We start from the raw sequence: 17,125 nt of genomic DNA on the forward strand, positions 1-17,125 counted from the left end.
GAGGAGCCAGGAGCTTCCTCCGTGTCTCTCATGTGGGTGCGGGGGCCCAAGGACTTGGGCCATCTTCTACTGCATTCCCAGGCCATAGCGGAGAGCTGGATCGGAAGAGGAACAGCCAGGACTAGAAGTGGTGCCCATATAGGATGCCAGCGCTTCAGGGCAGGGCATTTACCCATTGTGCCACAGCACTGGCCCCAGCTCCTATAGGATTCTTACAAAACTAGAGGATTTAAACAATTCAGATTGCAAAAGAAAAATGAAGAGGAGTGCATTAGATGAGAAAAAAAGAGATCTAGTTATCTGAAGGAAAAATTCCTAACTAGGAAGAGAAAATAAAACCTATCTGTGTGCTGTTTATGAAAGACACACCTAAACCATAATGATATAGATCAATCGAAAGTGAATGAAGGGGGATGGTGCTGTGGCATAGGTTAAGCCTCTGCCTGCAATGCCTGCAACCCATATGGGTGCCAGTTCATGTCCCAGCTGCTCCTCTTCCAATCCAGTCCTCTGCTGGTGGCCTGGGAAGGCAGTGGAAGATGGCCCAAGTGCTTGGGTCTCTGCACCCACATGGGAGACCCAGAAGAAGCTAAAGGCTCCTGGCTGCGGATCGGCTCAGCTCTGGCTGTTGAAGTCATTTGGGGAGTGAACCAGCAGATGCAAGACTTCTCTCTCGGTAACTTTGCCTCTCAAATAAATAAATCTTAAAAAAAAAAAAAAGTGAGTGAGATCCCAGTGGAAAGAACAGGTCTTCAAAGAAGGAGGTACCTTTCTCTGAAGGGAGGAGAGAACCTCCACTTTGACTATGACCTTGTCTAAACAAGATAAGAGTCGGAGAACTCAGAGGGCTTCCATAGCCTTGGAAACTCATGACTGGAGCATGGGGAGATTACTGATGCCATAGACAGGAGTGTCAATTGGTAAAGTCAACAACAGGAGTCACTGTGCACTTACTCCTCATGTAGGATCTCTGTCCTTAATGTGCTGTGCATTGAGATTTAATGCTATAACGAGTACTCAAACAATATATTTCACTTTGTGTTTCTATGGGGGTGCAAACTGTTGAAATCCTTACTTAATGCATACTAAACTGATCCTCTGTAAAAAAAAAAAAAAGAAATTATCAATTCCCAACTTGACTCTCACTGGGATTAAACATGACAATAGGTCTGCTCTGATTTCATCATCATTAAAAAAAATCATCTATTATTTTTCACTTTATGTTTCTGTGTGGGAGCAAACTGTTGAAATCCATACTTAATGTATACTAAGCTGATCTTCTGTATATTGAGATAATCGAAAATGAATCTTGATGTGAATGGAAGGGGAGAGGGAGTGGGAAAGGGGAGGGTTGTGGGTGGGAGGGACGGTATCGGGGGGAAGCCATTGTAATCCATAAGTCGTACTTTGGAAATTTATATTCATTAAATAAAAGTTTAAAAAAAAAAGTGAGTGAATCGAAAGAGACTTATGGGAGAATTGCTCCCCAAAATAAAGCTGTTAATATAGGGGCCGACACTGTGGTGCAGTGGGTTAATCCTCCACCTGCGGTGCCAGTATTCCATATGGGCACAGGTTCTAGTCCCAGCTGCTCTTCTTCCAATCCAGCTTTCTGCTGTGGCCTGGGAAAGCAGTAGAAGATGGCCCAAGTCCTTGGGTCCCTCCCACCACGTGGGAGACCAGGAAGAAGTTCTTGGTTTCTGGCTTTGGATCGGTGCAGCTCCGGCCGTTGCAGCCATTTGGGGAGTGAACCAACGGAAGGAAGACCTTTCTCTCTGTCTCTCCATCTCACTGTAACTCTACCTTTCAAATAAATAAATAAAAATCTTAAAAAAAAAAAAGAAAGCTGTTAATAACACTAGTATCAGATAAGACAGGTGTTAAGACAAAGAGAATCATTAAGCATAAAGGGGATCATGTTCAACAGTGAAGTGATAATTCATTAGAGTTGAATATTTACATCTATATACACATAAAACATCTGACAAAACTAAGTAAGGATAACACGAGACAATCACTATTGATGCAATGGAATACATTGGTACAACTACCTAGGAGAAAGAGCAATTTGTCAGTATCTAGAAAATGTAAACTTCTGCATTTTATATGACCCAACAATTCTACCTCTAGGTGCATATTCTAGATAAACTTTTGTACATATTCAGTCTAAGACTGGCATAGGAAATGCTCATTGCAGTCACTTAGAACAGTAATATTAATCAATAAATTGTATATATGTGTTCAACTGCATACAGCAGACAGAAATAACAATCTGGAAATATCTCTATGAAAAACAGTGCTAAAAGAAAAAACTCAAGGTACAGAATGGTATATGCTTTTGTTTATGTGAAATTCATAAGTATGCAGATACCCTTGCCTCAAGTATTGATGGAGTCATAGATACGAGGTAACTGCATTTTGAAAATAAGAAAGGACAGATCTTACTGCAGGATTGTGATTTTCACCGAAGGAAATGGTGGAAAATTTGGTTATTGAGGGATGTAAATTACCTTATTTGTAATGTTTCCTTGCTAAACAAAAAGGTATGGAACAGATAAAGGAAAATATTAACATTGATGAAATTTGGAAGTTGGTAAATGGGCCTTCTTATGTTTTCCTAAGTAATTTTTAGATGCTTATGAAATGTTTTATGTGATAAATAAAAGATCATAAGCGATTGACTAAGCTACAGCTGGAGTTTAAGTGAAAACATAGGATAATTCTAGCTTGGACAAGCAAACAAAAGAAACGAAGACTTTTTGGCCCTGAGATTTGTAGCTTCAACTGCCTTTGGAAAAGTTTAATTAGGTCTCAGGTCTGAAAACTTTCCTTTTGATTGTTCTTGGTTGTGGCCAGGAGAAGATCCATAACACTTCTGGGTGTTTGCAAGCATGTTTGTATCTTCAAGGCTCGAGTCTGGCAAATGGAAAAAGACTGACAAAACATGAGGACTGTAGAGAGAGGCGATGTAATATTTCACTGAATTGGAAGCAAGATTCAGTTTTGATTTAGATTTAGTAGGAAAATAAAATCAGAAGGTGTTGAAAGATGAGCACAAAAACTTGCGCCTGAAGAAAATGTCATGGATGAGTGTCCTAAGATGAATATTTTAGCATGTGTCTGCATGTTTTATTTCCAGGAAGGCTATGAATGTCCTATTTTCCCTTCTTTTAAATTATGTGTAATAACAAGGTTTGCCGAAGCAAAGGAATAATATAATTTACATTTTTCATGACACAAATTCTATATACATATATATATAAATATAAATATAAAAAGATCCTCCAGAATCCATTGCTCAGGAAATAATTTATTAAGTCAGTTTAAACTAAGCATTGCTACCATTGCAAAAGCATTTGCTCTGAAAAAGGATTGAAAAATGCATCATAAAGTTACAGAGTTTAGCAGTAATATCAATATTGATCACATCAAGTACAATTACTGGCAAATGTCATTTAAGCTCTTCTTGTAATTTAATACTTTAAAAGGAACAAATGTATCATCTTATAAACAAACCTGTGGCATTAACAAATTCTTTCAAACACATTTATAAATACAGTAATAAAAGTTCCTGAGCTCCCATTTCTTATACCAGTGTTTGCCAACCAACATCCACATGATGTTTTATTTGACTGACATTCTCTAGCCTTTTCTTAAAAAAATATTTTATCGCATTCGTAAAAATATCTGTGCTTCGAGTCAATTTGTATGCAAATGTTTTATTGTGAATCTACTCATAACTAGAGAAAAATGCCTAGTGTGTGGATGGGCAGCAGAGTTGAGGTACTGTGGGATGGGTGGAGGAGACTATAGAGGGAAGAATTCCTTAGGTGTCAGGACTGCCAGGATGGAATACATTTTGTGATATCAAAAACAGGTTCAAGTTCATCTGCATGGTTTGGAGGGGCTTTCACAGGTCAAGCCAGCAAGAATTGCTCTTTTCACATCCTGGTCAGGAAGGTCCTTGACTGGGGGGGACTTTTCAGTAACCCTATTGTTTATACTCTTTCCTACTCCCACCCTCCTCTCTCACCCAAAGATTTCAAGGATTCTATTATATGGAAGTTCTGTTTCATAGTCCCTAAAAAGTAGAGGGCATTGAGAATACATAAAGTTGATTAGCAGATTGTAGGGAGTCTGAGTTAAAGTTTCAGATAGGATTCTGGCAAGGGGTGGCAATATGTAATTTCTGTTTTCTTTCAGGAAATCACATGCAATACTTTTGGCAAATCAGCTACATATGATTTCTCCAGCTTGTCATGAATTGTATCCATCCTGTGGTGACTGACACTCCAAATTTTGCAGCTTAAAAATACAAGTAGGCCCAAGAATTAAGGGTGGATGGCTCCAATAGAAGCATGGGAGGGTCTGGGTTTCTTTGAAGCCAAATTTTAAAGCATGAGACTCATTTGAAAAAGAAATTTCTCATTCTTCTGTAGGACATGGCATTAGATAATATAATTAGATAATTCTCATTGCTCAGCACAAGAATGGTTTCTAGATCTCTATATAATAAAAGGAAAAGGTTATTCATTCCCAGTTCCTCTGATGGATTTTGTCAGAAAAGATGTTGTTAATAATATGGATGAATCATACTGTTCAGAGATTCCACTTCTAAAAACTGGGTTGGTCCTTCTTGTATTTCACAACATTTAAGTGAGCCTCTCTTATTTGCTCCCCATGCTCCTATTTCCATCTCACTTTATATTTAGCAGCCTCTTAGATGAAAGGCATGAGGTAAAGGAAAGATATTTTGTCTTGTGATCATACAGAAGGGTGAGGATAAAGGGGAAAACCATTTTGACCCAACTTATATAAAGAATTTCCTGATTATCAATTTTTTAGAAGCAAAAAAACCTTCAAGAAAATTGCTTCAGCCACACACATTATTCTGCTCATTTACATTTCAAACAAAATAAAAATATGAAGGAAGGGTAGGCAAGGGAAATAAACATTTATTGAGCCAAGTGCTGAGCTGGGTATTTTCAATAATGACATGAACAGAATTATAATAGCCGTATTATATTGGGATGCCTAAGATTTTGTTTGGCAAGCATTATCTTTGGCATGCAGTAAGAATGAAGATGTTATAATAATAGCAGTGAACATTGTCTCCCATACTATTTTACCTATTCATGTTGTTCCCTCAAAATGGAAGGAGACAAATGAATCAACCCATGGCAAATTGAAAGCACAAAGTGCAGTAACCAAAGATTTACAGAATGAAAATGCACTGTAACAAATCAGATCATTCCGTAAGGCTAGCAAGGAAAAAAATGGGCATTATAATAACTACATATAGAAATGAATTTTAAAAATCAAAACCAGATTATTCCTAGCTGACTTTTCCCATAGCCTAGTATATTTGACAGCTAAAAAATAATCACATTAGGAAGAGATTTATTTCTAGGAGTATTAGAAGAATCAAATTGTAAACATTTTAGTGGCAAAAAGTATGCAAGGAAATTGCTTCAGTCATACTCTTGTTATTCTGTTCATCTCCATTAAAAAACAAACAGAGGAAAGGTAGGCAAGACAAATAAATTCTGCTTGTGCAGGCACTGATCTGGGTATTTTCAATAATGATATTTATTATCATGGCTTTGGACAACCATCTTGATGTGACTTATCATTAAGAATACATCTATATTCACTGGTGGTGTTGGTTTTTCACCTGATGACTTCCTGTAAGTCCTTTCTAAATTTATTTGTCAGCTAGGTGTTATAAAATGTAAAAATATAAAAATGGCTACTCAGAAAACCTAGCACAAACCTTCTAAGTGGTGAGTTAGAACTTCTAACAAATAACAACCCCAGTGACTTCTTCTGACAAGCACTTCTAATTTCCTACTTAGTGTAGAAGAATTTTGCTTGGCATTTGCTAGAAACAGAGGAAAAGCAGAGGTAGTGGTAGCTGTGAAAACATGGAAGCTGATGCTGCTACACCATCTTCACTGCAATATGGCTTTACAGAAGACACAATCACTCAGGAGGCTGGTTCTAGATTACTTTGGTTTCCACATGAGATTTTACATTGTTCAAAATGAATGGTGAAGCACAAAAACAAGCCTCATGATGCAAATAATACTCTGAAGCATTTCTGGCCACTTGGAGCAAAGCTGAGGGGGTTGGCTTAGACAATTGCTGGAGATTATTAAACATCTGACACCCCAGATCAGCTGTACACGGGAATATAACACTACATCTGGACAAAGACTAAGAAAAGAAACTTGTACATTCACCATTTTCACAGAAACACATGATAACATACTTCTTCAATTTCGTTTTACAGACATAGACACAATCATATAGAAACTATATGTGGATAGATTCTAAGTAATTAAATAATAGTTTTCATTGGTATTACATGGTGAGCTTCTCAACATGAGGATTATATATTTCAATGTGGTATGTGTTGTTTTTGAACCGCATAAAGCCACTATAATATAAAATAATATAATGGTTACTTTGAAGTCAGGAATATCACATGGCGAATACATCAGATATGCTGCCAAAAAAAGTTAAAGCTTGAGTCTTTTTTGTTTCTAAACTATGAGCAGCTTTGAAGGAAGGATGTTGGGACATAAGGGGAGGTAGTTACTTTCAAAATTCAAAAACATTGTTTTCAGGAATTTTATAATACAAATTATTTTTCAGAAGTATCTTTTCCATACACTTTTTTGATTTTAGATAACATGATGAAATTGAAATCCTCCCCCTGCCCCAGGATTTAAAAATGTGCACAAAAAAATTAAGACTTCATTTTGAGGTTTATCCAATTGAAGCTTAATTTGGCTATAACTATTAAAAGTTATTTTTTAAATGGCTACTTCACTTGTCAAAGGTATTAGTTTTATGATTTCAATCAGCAGCAGGTAAAATGTTAATTAATAGACTATCTGAGAGTCCTGTTCACTGACAACAACCAATTAAGCAGAATATGTTTGTCTGCATTAGGAGCCTCAGTGCTTTCCAAATTGAAAGTAGAGCATAAATCACAGAACTGATTATGCACAAGATGGAAGTTGGCATAGAGTGCTATGAATGATGTATACAGCTTCTCACCATAAACTCAGAACACCGAATAGATTGTAGATTTTGCCATGTCTAGCAAAATATGTGCTTAGTGTGCTACTTGTTGTTTTGTGTGATCTTGAGTTGGTCAAAACCCCTGAAAACATTCTATTTTCTATTTTTCTCCTTTCATAAATATTGATACTGTGAGGGACCCAGAACAAAAATCACCATCCTGAAAAGTGAAAGCCTGAGGAGAGAAACATTTGATTTTCAGATGATATATACTGCAAATCATGGGATAAGCCCAACTCTGCTAATCATGGAATAAGTCCAGGTTGTAATTGTAAAGAGATTTCTGATTAAATCACGAGCTTTGTGGTAATCATTCTGCATTTTTGAAGTTTCTCTTAAGATCTCCAGTATCTACTCATTAGCATAGCTTGGATTTATCAACAACCTTAGAATTAGTTTAATACTTAATGAAAGAAGGCTCTAATCTCCAAGATGCAAATCTCTAAATGGGGTGTATTTGGGACCCTCAACTTGGGCTTGGATGTATGTGCTGCTGGTTTAACATTTTATTCATTCTTTGCAGGGTCAAAATCATTGTTTTTGAATAATTTCATTTCTTGCAGATGCTCTATTTGCTACTGAACGTTAGGAAAAATAATAGACCCTGAAGAGAAGAAGTAAAAGCTTCTGAGCATCTAAGGCTAGGCAAGAAGAGTTAAATCAGTTTGACTTGGAGGGACATGTCTTTGTTTTTCTCACAAATATTGTTACAGACATGCTGTTTCATGAGTTCACTGCTTAGGTCAAGGCTATGTAAGCAACACTTGCTTGCACTGTATATGGGCCTTGACCTGAAAGCCTGGATTTTATTTATGATCACAATAATTAAAGACAGAACTGGAAGAGGCCTTAGGAACATTTTTGGTCAACTCACTTTTTTAACAGGTGGGGAAACTTGTTGTCAGAGTTTTAAGGACTCATTCAAGTTAACAATAGCCTGTTTAGTGGTAGAGATTTGACTTAGACCTGCACATGATATTTTATTGATGACACTATCATGCTTGAATCAGAAAAGTAAATTTGTTCAGTGAAGTACATGTGAGGCTTTCATCAATGAAAAATCTATGTTAACAACAGTTGAAAAGGTAATTAGAAGTCATTAATATTTTCCAGTCTCTGTGCAAAGTTCCAATGTGTGTGCATAGTGCTTTTCAAGCCCTGGCAATTCATTGGCATTCAAAAGGGTATCGCTAGATTTCAAAGTGAAGACTGTAGAATTATAAGGTGGCAGGTTTATGCCCAAATCATAGCCAGACCAAATTTCTTATGAGGAGAAGTAAATTACACTATATTCCCATCAACTTGGTGGTATTACAATTAAACAATATATAAAAACCCAATGAACAACCCCAGCTAGCTGGTCCTTGGACTATTCTGTCATTTTCTTTCTGGCCCCCACCTCTCCTTGGTTCTCCTTTCAGTTACATAAAAGGGAAATTCTATTCTAATAAATATACTTTTTTTTTACAAAACATTGAAATTTTTTTTTTAAAAATCAAAGGAAGGCACTTTGTAATATGTGTACAAATCTGTTTCTTCACTAAGGAGACAGGGAAGTTGCTAAAGTAGGACCAAGTTTTTCCACAAGTGATGGACAGCAGAGGGTTGGAGGAGGGGATGGGCAGTTCAAGAAAGAAAGAACTGGATTTTTTTTTCCCAAAACTGAACTGCTCACCAGAACTCAGGGCCCTCTAGTTGCTCATTAACACACAGGATTCTTCAGTTCAGTTGGGTCACCATAGGACCAAGAGTCAAACTACTTTGATCTTGTGTAGGCAGCAAGGGGTCAACCCTTTCAGAAGAAAGTAGTTAAAAACTAGAGTCTTTAGTACATAATTAACTACCAGGATTGGTCTTAGGCACTTCAAAGAATGCAAAGTCTACTAAGTGTCAGTGGCATAGCTGATAATAACCTGTCTGCCTATTAAGTGCTTTGTTAAAACTGATCAGAGAACACTTTGTTGTTTGAGTCATAAACCTCCATAAATCACACCTCGATTATTATCCAGTTCACATGTGCTATGTAACTTGGCTATTTCGGTATTTTTATTAAATAAAAATACAATTTGCTTTTTAAATTCAGAGAACAACCTCTATAAGCCAAATGTACAATATTTGTTCATAATGTGTGATGAGGGGGGAAAAATCAACATCCAGATAGAAGAGGAGACATTTGGAGCAGTTAGACTCAGAAAGGAATGAATATGGCTTAATTCAGCAAAAGATCATTTTTTTCTAAGGATTAGTGTTTCATTCAGTATGCCTCTTTTCTCTATGAATGAACATGCACATCATCTTAGAATAAGTTTTTGCACCTAGACAACTGATAAAAGCTATGGGCAATATATTAAGACCAATTAGAACTGAGGATTTAAAAAGTGAAGTGAGGCAAGCACATTACTGAAGATTACTTCCCATTTGCATGAGGAAGAGCAATTATTTGATACCAGAATTAAGACACAAGGCATTGGTTTTAATTATTTCTGTAGGAAAATATTCAGTGAGTCACGGAAACAAGGAGTCAGAATTTAAAATGAACTTAGAGATTATTTTGTCCAGCATCTTCAGAGGAAGCTGAGACTCAGAGAAGAGAATGGATCCAAGGAAAAACAGCTAGAACTAGAACCCAGATTTCTTGATCTCTAGCATAAATTCTTTCATTCAAGCAACTGTCTCCTTAGTGGAAAATATGTAGGACCATTAAAAAAAAAAAAAAAAAAAAACCTAGTTCAAATAAAGAGTTTTAACTGACTGTGGAATTATAGTCTTGGTTTTTCTTAGTGAGTAACGAATTGGTGTTTTAAGAATTTAGTTCAAGATTTTAGGCATAGCATATTTTCTTTTTCTTTTCTTTTTTTTTTCCTTTTTTTGACAGACAGAGTGGACAGTGAGAGAGAGAGACAGAAGGAAAGGTTTTCCTTTGCCGTTGGTTCACCCTCCAATGGCCGCCATGAACGGCGCGCTGCTGCCGGCGCACCACACTGATCCGAAAGCAGGAGCCAGGTGCTTCTCCTGGTCTCCCATGGGGTGCAGGGCCCAAGCACTTGGGCCATCCTCCACTGCACTCCCTGGCCATAACAGAGAGCTGGCCTGGAAGAGGGGCAACCGGGACAGAATCCAGCGCCCCGACCGGGACTAGAACTTGGTGTGCTGGCGCCACAAGGCGGAGGATTAGCCTATTGAGCCGTGGCGCCAGCCAGGCATAGCATATTTTCATGTCTGCAAAACTGTTTGTCAGAAGTGGATTGTTTATAAGTTTTTGAAGGTGATATCTACCTATCAATCAATCAATTGATCAATGAAGGATGGACTATGCTAAGAAAGATTAGGTGTATGTTGGCTTTGAACATCATTGTCTTTTTGTTCAGTGTTCCTGAAGTTGGGCTGTATTCCCTGGCCCTCTAGGAAGTTGTGTGTATTTTACGGGCCATTCTCTTATCTAGAACTCACATAGGATTCTCTGTGATGTGACTCTTAAATCCCTCATAGGTTTTGCTGTTGTTCCCTTCTCCTCATGTACAGTGTTGTTCACTGCAAGTCAAACTGATTTGGCTAAATTTTCCAAGCCAGGATTGTTTCTATGTACTAAAGTAACCTTTAGTGGAAATGGTCATTAAAGTAGTGCTTCTCCAACTTCAATGTGCACTTGAATCATCTGGAGATTTCAGTAAAATGCAGATTCTGATTCTGAAGATCTGGTTGGGGCCTGAGATTCTGCAAACAGAATTTACAAACAATGCCCAGGTCATGGCAATGCAGCTTGTCCTTAGACACATGAGAATGGAGGATCTGGGAGACTGAATGAACTTGGCAATTTCCTGTCACTATGAGCTTTTTGAGGTGGAATATTTTACTCACAGAGGTGAGTCAAGTTCTCTGTGCCCCGTTAGTGAATGGATATGGACAGTGGGTTTGCCAATAGGCAAAATGAAAAACAGAAGGAGGCAGTTTGTACAGTAGATAAATTATAGGTGCTCCCTTTAAATGAAGATCCAAGCTTTGGACCCCTCTCAAGAGGCCTGCCCTTGGAACTGACCTGGAGAGTCTGACTATTATACCCTGACCTTTGGAGCTGTTCTTATCGCTCTACAGATGTCTGGTTTCCTAGAACTTTTACTTGGACTCTTCTCATGTGAGCACATTTCTACCTCAGCCAAGATTTTGCAAACTGATCTACCCCAGAGAGATACTAACTGCTGGCTTTGTTTAAAATATTTTTTGCTTTCCAAAATTTATCAGAGAAATAAAAACAAAAGCAAACTTCTTTCTCTGAAACAGTGTTAAAAGTCACCCCTCTTATTTTTCATGGTAATGTCATGAAGATTCACCGCATAGAAGATCTGAGACCCCAGACCAGCCATTTCCTCATGGGGTGACAGGGAGGAGTAACTCCTGGAATGGGATCCTGGTTGTTGTGTGAAGTATCCTGAAGGTAAACAGAATCAGATTATCTACACAATGATGTGTTGAAAACTGAATTTTGTCACCCACTTCATATTTCCCATGGCTTTAGGGATGGTGTGGCATTTTACTCCACAAACAGAAACTGCATATACAACTATGTGCTGTAAATACTACAACCTCGTAGCAGAAAACACTATGCCCACTGAATACGTAAACAGATGTACTGGGAAGATAGAAAATAGTCTTTTTTATTTTACCTAAGTGATAGAAAAATAGTCTTCAAAAATACATTGTTACACTTGGGGGTTCGTAATAAAGTAGAATTTTTATGTACAATAAGGCAGTATTTCTATTAGCATCCTGCTATGATTATCTTTTAAATTAAAGTTAGTCTTTTGGGATGTTTTTTCCTCCAAGAAAAGATTAGGGTATATAATAAATTATCTATCCTGCTGAAATGAGGCAGGAAAACATTTTAAAAGAATTTGTCACATGAAATTCATTTGCCTCTTGTGTAAGAAAATTTCACTTTCCTGAACTATATTCTCCAGAGGCTTTGGAATGAAATAAAATTTAGGGAGGGGAGAGAAATGTATCCTGAACATATTAAAAGTATCTTAAGGAAAAATTGGAGGCCTCCTTTTACTTGTGTACAGGCAATGTGTCAGTAAGGTGCCAGAACTTATGTAAATGATTTGTCAAGTGTTCTGGGATGCATTCTTTCCTTAAATGTGTTACATTTGGGTAATTGTAATAAAAATGATAGTGTAGTATAAAGATTAAGCAATTGGCTTTCAAAAGTGGTTTTCATGGCATTTTCCACATAGCTGTCATCTCCCTGTGGTAAGCATTTTGACCATATCATTTCTTTTTGGCACAAACGAAACCACGAAAGCCTTTTTCAGAGGAGATACCTATCGGCACTGTCCCTCAAGAATATGAAGCAATGTGCTTTTATTTCATCAAGCATATAATTGTATAATGAATTGCAAAGAGGAAATCTACAAATCACGGTTAGGAAACGAAATGATTTGTTCTGGAATCAGCTATTGGAGAAAAAGGCAAATGGTTGAAAATTGAGCATGAAAAGGAGCAAACCGTGAGCTTGAGTAGCGTCATTCTAAACACATTCTCGAGCACACACTAGTAGACCATATTTCTTGGACTCTTTTGTAGTGTTACCTGAAAGGAAATCACATTTGAACCAATCATCCCATGAGTCAAGCTATCAATGAAGGGAGTGCATGAAACATGCAGGATCCAGGTAATCCAGCCCCCCCTGCTGGAGTCTGCAGTCGCTTGGGGCCGTGGAGAAGCTGGACAGGTCTTTCTCAGCTTGGTTCTGAGAAGGTGATGGCGGAGCCTCCTTGGTTGACTCTTCAAACAAAGCCACGTTTTGAGCTCCTGGATCTTGCACTAACACCAGGATGTTGTTATCCATAACCCTGGACACTTTAGCGTACTCCTTGCTGGTTTCAGGGGTCCCAGCCTTCCCAGTCTGGTCACCATTCTCTTTCTGTTTCAGTAGCAATGATAGTGCTCCATCTTTATTGACCTTGTGAATCTCCACATAATCCAGCGGCTTTGGAGAGATAAAGGGGGGTTTCTCTTTGGGCAGCAACCATCCTGTGTCTTGCTCAGCCTTGGAATGAGAGCTCTCCACTTCTCTCTGCTTGGTTGCCTTTTCCTCCCCTGCAGCCTCAATGGTTTTGGAGGATTGTAAAGCATCTTTGTCTATTTTGTCCAGTGAAGTGGCCAGCTTACACATGTCAGCAATGTTGTGGTAAGGAGAATTTGGGTTGTGCTGACTGGGCTGCAGTAAAGGCCATGTTGAAGATTTGGACCCATTGACACTCAGGTAGGGCATTTTGCCTACCAGGCTTATAGTCTGGGGGTCCCAAGTGTGGGTGACATTTGCTTTGGGCTTCTCTGGCTGCTCAATAACCTCAGGGGTATGGAACGTGGACGGATTAGCCTGGGGCTCCTCACACTTTTCAGACAAAAGGGAAGGGCTGTCACAGCTTCCCCGGCCAGAGTCATTGTCAGGATCGAGGTCTGTGGGTTTCATGCCTGGACCGGAGTGTTCTTTTGAGTGGGCTGGCATCAGCTGCTGGTCCTCACTGTCGTCCACTTCTAGAAACTCTACCAGCAAGTCCTCACAATCAGCAGTGGGAGGGAAGTCTTGACATCCGAAGGCACTCAGGAGTTCCTCAGACTTGCCCTTCTGTTGAACAGACACAAGGAGAGCTGCCTGTTAGCTTCCCGCTTCTCTCCTCCCATCTCTCCTACTTTCCTTCTTCTTTGCCAGGCTCTGACGCAGGTCAGGTACTGGTGCCTGGCCTGTTTTATCATTTATTGCAGAGTTTATCACTTAGGACACACTGCTTTCTGAATCTCAACTTCTCCATTTTTAAACTGGGGACAATTCTACCCATTTGGGAGGGTTCTTTTTGAGGATTAGAGGTAATACAATTAAGAATATTAAAACATTTTTTGATACGAAAGTATGTATTTTATCATTAAATCTCTGTGACTAGTAGGTTGAATTGTGAGGTAGACAGTAGTTACTTTAGTTAGCTAAGACATTCATGAAAGGTCAATGCTAGGCTGGATAGTGGTGGAAGAGCACTTGACCAGCAACCTGAACTCCTGGGCTCTAGTCCCTGGTCTGATATTCATTGCCAAAATGAATGCAGATAAGCCAAATTCTCTGGCACTTACTTTTCCTATTGTTGCACTGTTGGCTCTGCAGTAGTCAAGTGGCATGTGCTTTTACATACAAGTAATTCCATGTACATCCATAAATATGTGTGTGTGTGTGTGTGTGTATCTCACCATTGAGCTGAAGGTCTAGTTGAAACTTTTTATTTCAATACAGAGGAAAATTTAAAATGTCCCAACCCCACTTTTCATTCAAAACATTTAAATGGATTTTTCTCTTCAATCAGTCTAAATAGATCCTGGCAAATATCAGCCTCCACTGTACTGACCCTGTCTAAGCTCCAACAATTTCAATAGAATATTCCGTTTCAACAGCCTTATGGAAAGAACCTTCTAGTGGAAGCTATTACCAGTACAGGATGGAGGGGTTGATTGTAGGTCCCCACTTTGTAATAATCAAAATACTTGCCCCTTTCTAAGTTGATCATTTCCATAAAATGTTTATCTCTGTGCTTATGTACAGACCTGGTAAATCTAGCAAGTACTACTACGTGTTTTCATGTTTTCTTGGCTTTCTCTCCTTGCCCTCTGACATTCTGTGTCTGATCGTAAGCACCCTTGCTCCCCACACATCTTTTCTGTTAACACATGCTGATGAGCAGAGACAGCTGGGGAAGGATGGTTAAGCTGGCCAGGCTAGCTCAAGAAGGATTGCATGTGCATGTGTGATGTTAATTGTTACAAAGCTGTGAGTCATGTTCTCTGTCTTTGGCACTTACCTCCAGCAGATGAGTATCAAATCCTTTTATTTTTGGCCCAGGAACTGGTGGAAAGATGCAGGTCACCATGCTACAAAATAATTTGTGAGATTGGATAAGTGAGTCATCTTTTCACTTTGTAATTTTTGAAAGATCAGTATTATCTCCAAAATTACTGCTACATGGTCTGTGGGCGATGGAGTTAGAGTTCTCGGGCTACACGAGACTAGTAATCAATGATGAAGATAATAATTACAGAGACCCCCGTTAACACTTGCTGTGGCTAATTTAGGAGGATGATTTTGAACTTGGTGGATTATTCAGATTTTTTTCCTTCTCATGATTTCATCTGTTCTTGTCAGATTGTTACTATTTCCCAACTGCGAACCTCTTTTTGATGGGAAGAGTACTGGCCTCAAAGGAACCCATTTTTTTTTTTTTTTTACTTTCTCTAGCACTGATAAAAGTTTTTTTTTTTTTTTTTTAATGAGTGAACACTGCAACTAATGGCTAAAATGAGGTGCTTGGATTATTTGTAGGTTCCCATCATCTGTGTATTATCTTTTTTTTTTTTTTTTTTTTTTTTTTTTTTTTTTTTGCTGTTATCCCTGACAACCATGACTGGGAGAAGGATTGAGAGACAATGCAGTACCTATAGCCCTTCAAAGCCACTGCCCAGACCATAATCAAACAGATGATGGTAGAAAGAACAGCCACAAAGATCCACACGGTTATATCTTTCATGGTAAAGTCTGAAAAACAAACAGCCAGGAAACTTTGATCACATACAGTATCATTTAAAAAGAAAGCAAAACAAACCTATGAATAAAGCTGTTGAATAAACAGTCCTCTCCCACCATCCCACACACCTATCTCTTTTCATTTGAAGAGCAGTGCAAAGCAAAGTAGCATCAGGGGAAGTTTAACTTTTTTCAATATTAAATATATTTTCATAAGTTACATATATTTTATAGTGCTCTATACATTTTAAAATCCTTTCACATATTCTTTTACTTGAGTCTTAAAGAGGATATCTGAGGGCATATGGCTAGCTGAAGTTATGATCATAAAGCTAACATCTATTACATTCTTACTAAAAGCCACTGATGGTGTTAAGCCCTTTACATACATTGCCTTGTTTTACAGACAAGAAAGTAGAAAAGAGTAATTTATTCATGGTCACATCACTATAGAAGTGAAGTCTGGGATTTGAACCCAGGCCTTCTACCTCTATGCCCTGCGCTTTTATTTAGTATGACCCAGAGGTGGGCAAAATGCAAGTCCTGACCCACACTTCAGTGCTCTTTCCAGAAAGCTAAGCCAATGAAAGCGCTGATACTTTGGCCAGGCAACTTATTAGAAGAGCTAGAATTTGCCAGGAGGTTCTGAAAAAGTCCATTAACTTCCCTGAGCTTCCGTTTCCTCTTTTAATTCCTAACAGTCATGAAATTCTTTCCGAAGACCCGAGAGGGTTGGGAAGCCCAAACAAAGTAATGACTTTTTGTAAACATACTCCAGAAACACAAGATGAATTATGCCCCTATGAATAGAAGCCACCAAATTTATTGGTACTTTATTAGAACTGAGTGCCTCTTGTATACTGTGCCTTAACTGAGAGACCAAGACATAATCCATGTGAGACGTTAAACATCAGTTCATGTTGTTGAGATGGGAGACCACCGAACAGACTTTGGGAGGACTGGATCATGACCTTGACTGGATGGGCAAGTGTGGCAGATGGGAAGGATAGGATGCCTGACCATTAGGCCCTCTGAGATAGTTTCTGCAATCCTACCCTACAACTGGTCCTCACTGACAGTGACCCAGGGAGCCATGCAGCCCTTCCAAATATCCTTTCATGAGGTAGAGAGGCCACAGACCCACTTGCACTTCTTGCTCTGGTGACAACTCAAAGTAGTTTTTCCATTAGTAGTTATTAAGTGCAGGTTTGCCATCTAAAAATATTTAGAATAATAGTCAAAGGTAGCCGAGAAACTCACCATTAGGTATCTGAATGGAGCTCTCAGGGCTCCACACACTCCAGAACCCGTGATCTGGCTTGCAACGAACCTGGACAAGGTATTTCTGTCCTGGATATAAGCTGAGAATCTTAAACTGTGTCTGCTGCCCAGCAAAATGAGTCTAAAGAAAACAAATAATTTTTTATTTAGGTTATGAAGAAAAAGACTTCTTCCCTAAATAACAAGCTATTG

The 17,125-nt window shown here is 38.6% G+C and overlaps 1 protein-coding gene across 2 annotated transcripts in view; it reads right to left on the reverse strand.

Annotated features, from left to right (window-relative positions):
* Window positions 1–3,290: 3,290 nt before the first annotated feature.
* PRLR (prolactin receptor) overlaps window positions 3,291–17,125 on the reverse strand; it is a 194,402-nt gene continuing 180,567 nt past the window's right edge. The window contains exons 5-8 of one of the 2 annotated variants that reach the window (XM_051853392.2): window positions 16,913–17,054; window positions 15,565–15,664; window positions 14,934–15,003; window positions 3,291–13,717 (exon numbers count right to left, since the gene is read on the reverse strand). In XM_051853392.2, coding sequence (XP_051709352.2) covers window positions 12,722–13,717; window positions 14,934–15,003; window positions 15,565–15,664; window positions 16,913–17,054 — 1,308 coding nt within the window. In that variant the 3' untranslated portion in view covers window positions 3,291–12,721. 2 annotated transcript variants of the gene reach the window in all.

This window comes from Oryctolagus cuniculus, chromosome 14 (assembly GCF_964237555.1).
Source record: "Oryctolagus cuniculus chromosome 14, mOryCun1.1, whole genome shotgun sequence".
NCBI classification, from domain to species: domain Eukaryota; kingdom Metazoa; phylum Chordata; class Mammalia; order Lagomorpha; family Leporidae; genus Oryctolagus; species Oryctolagus cuniculus.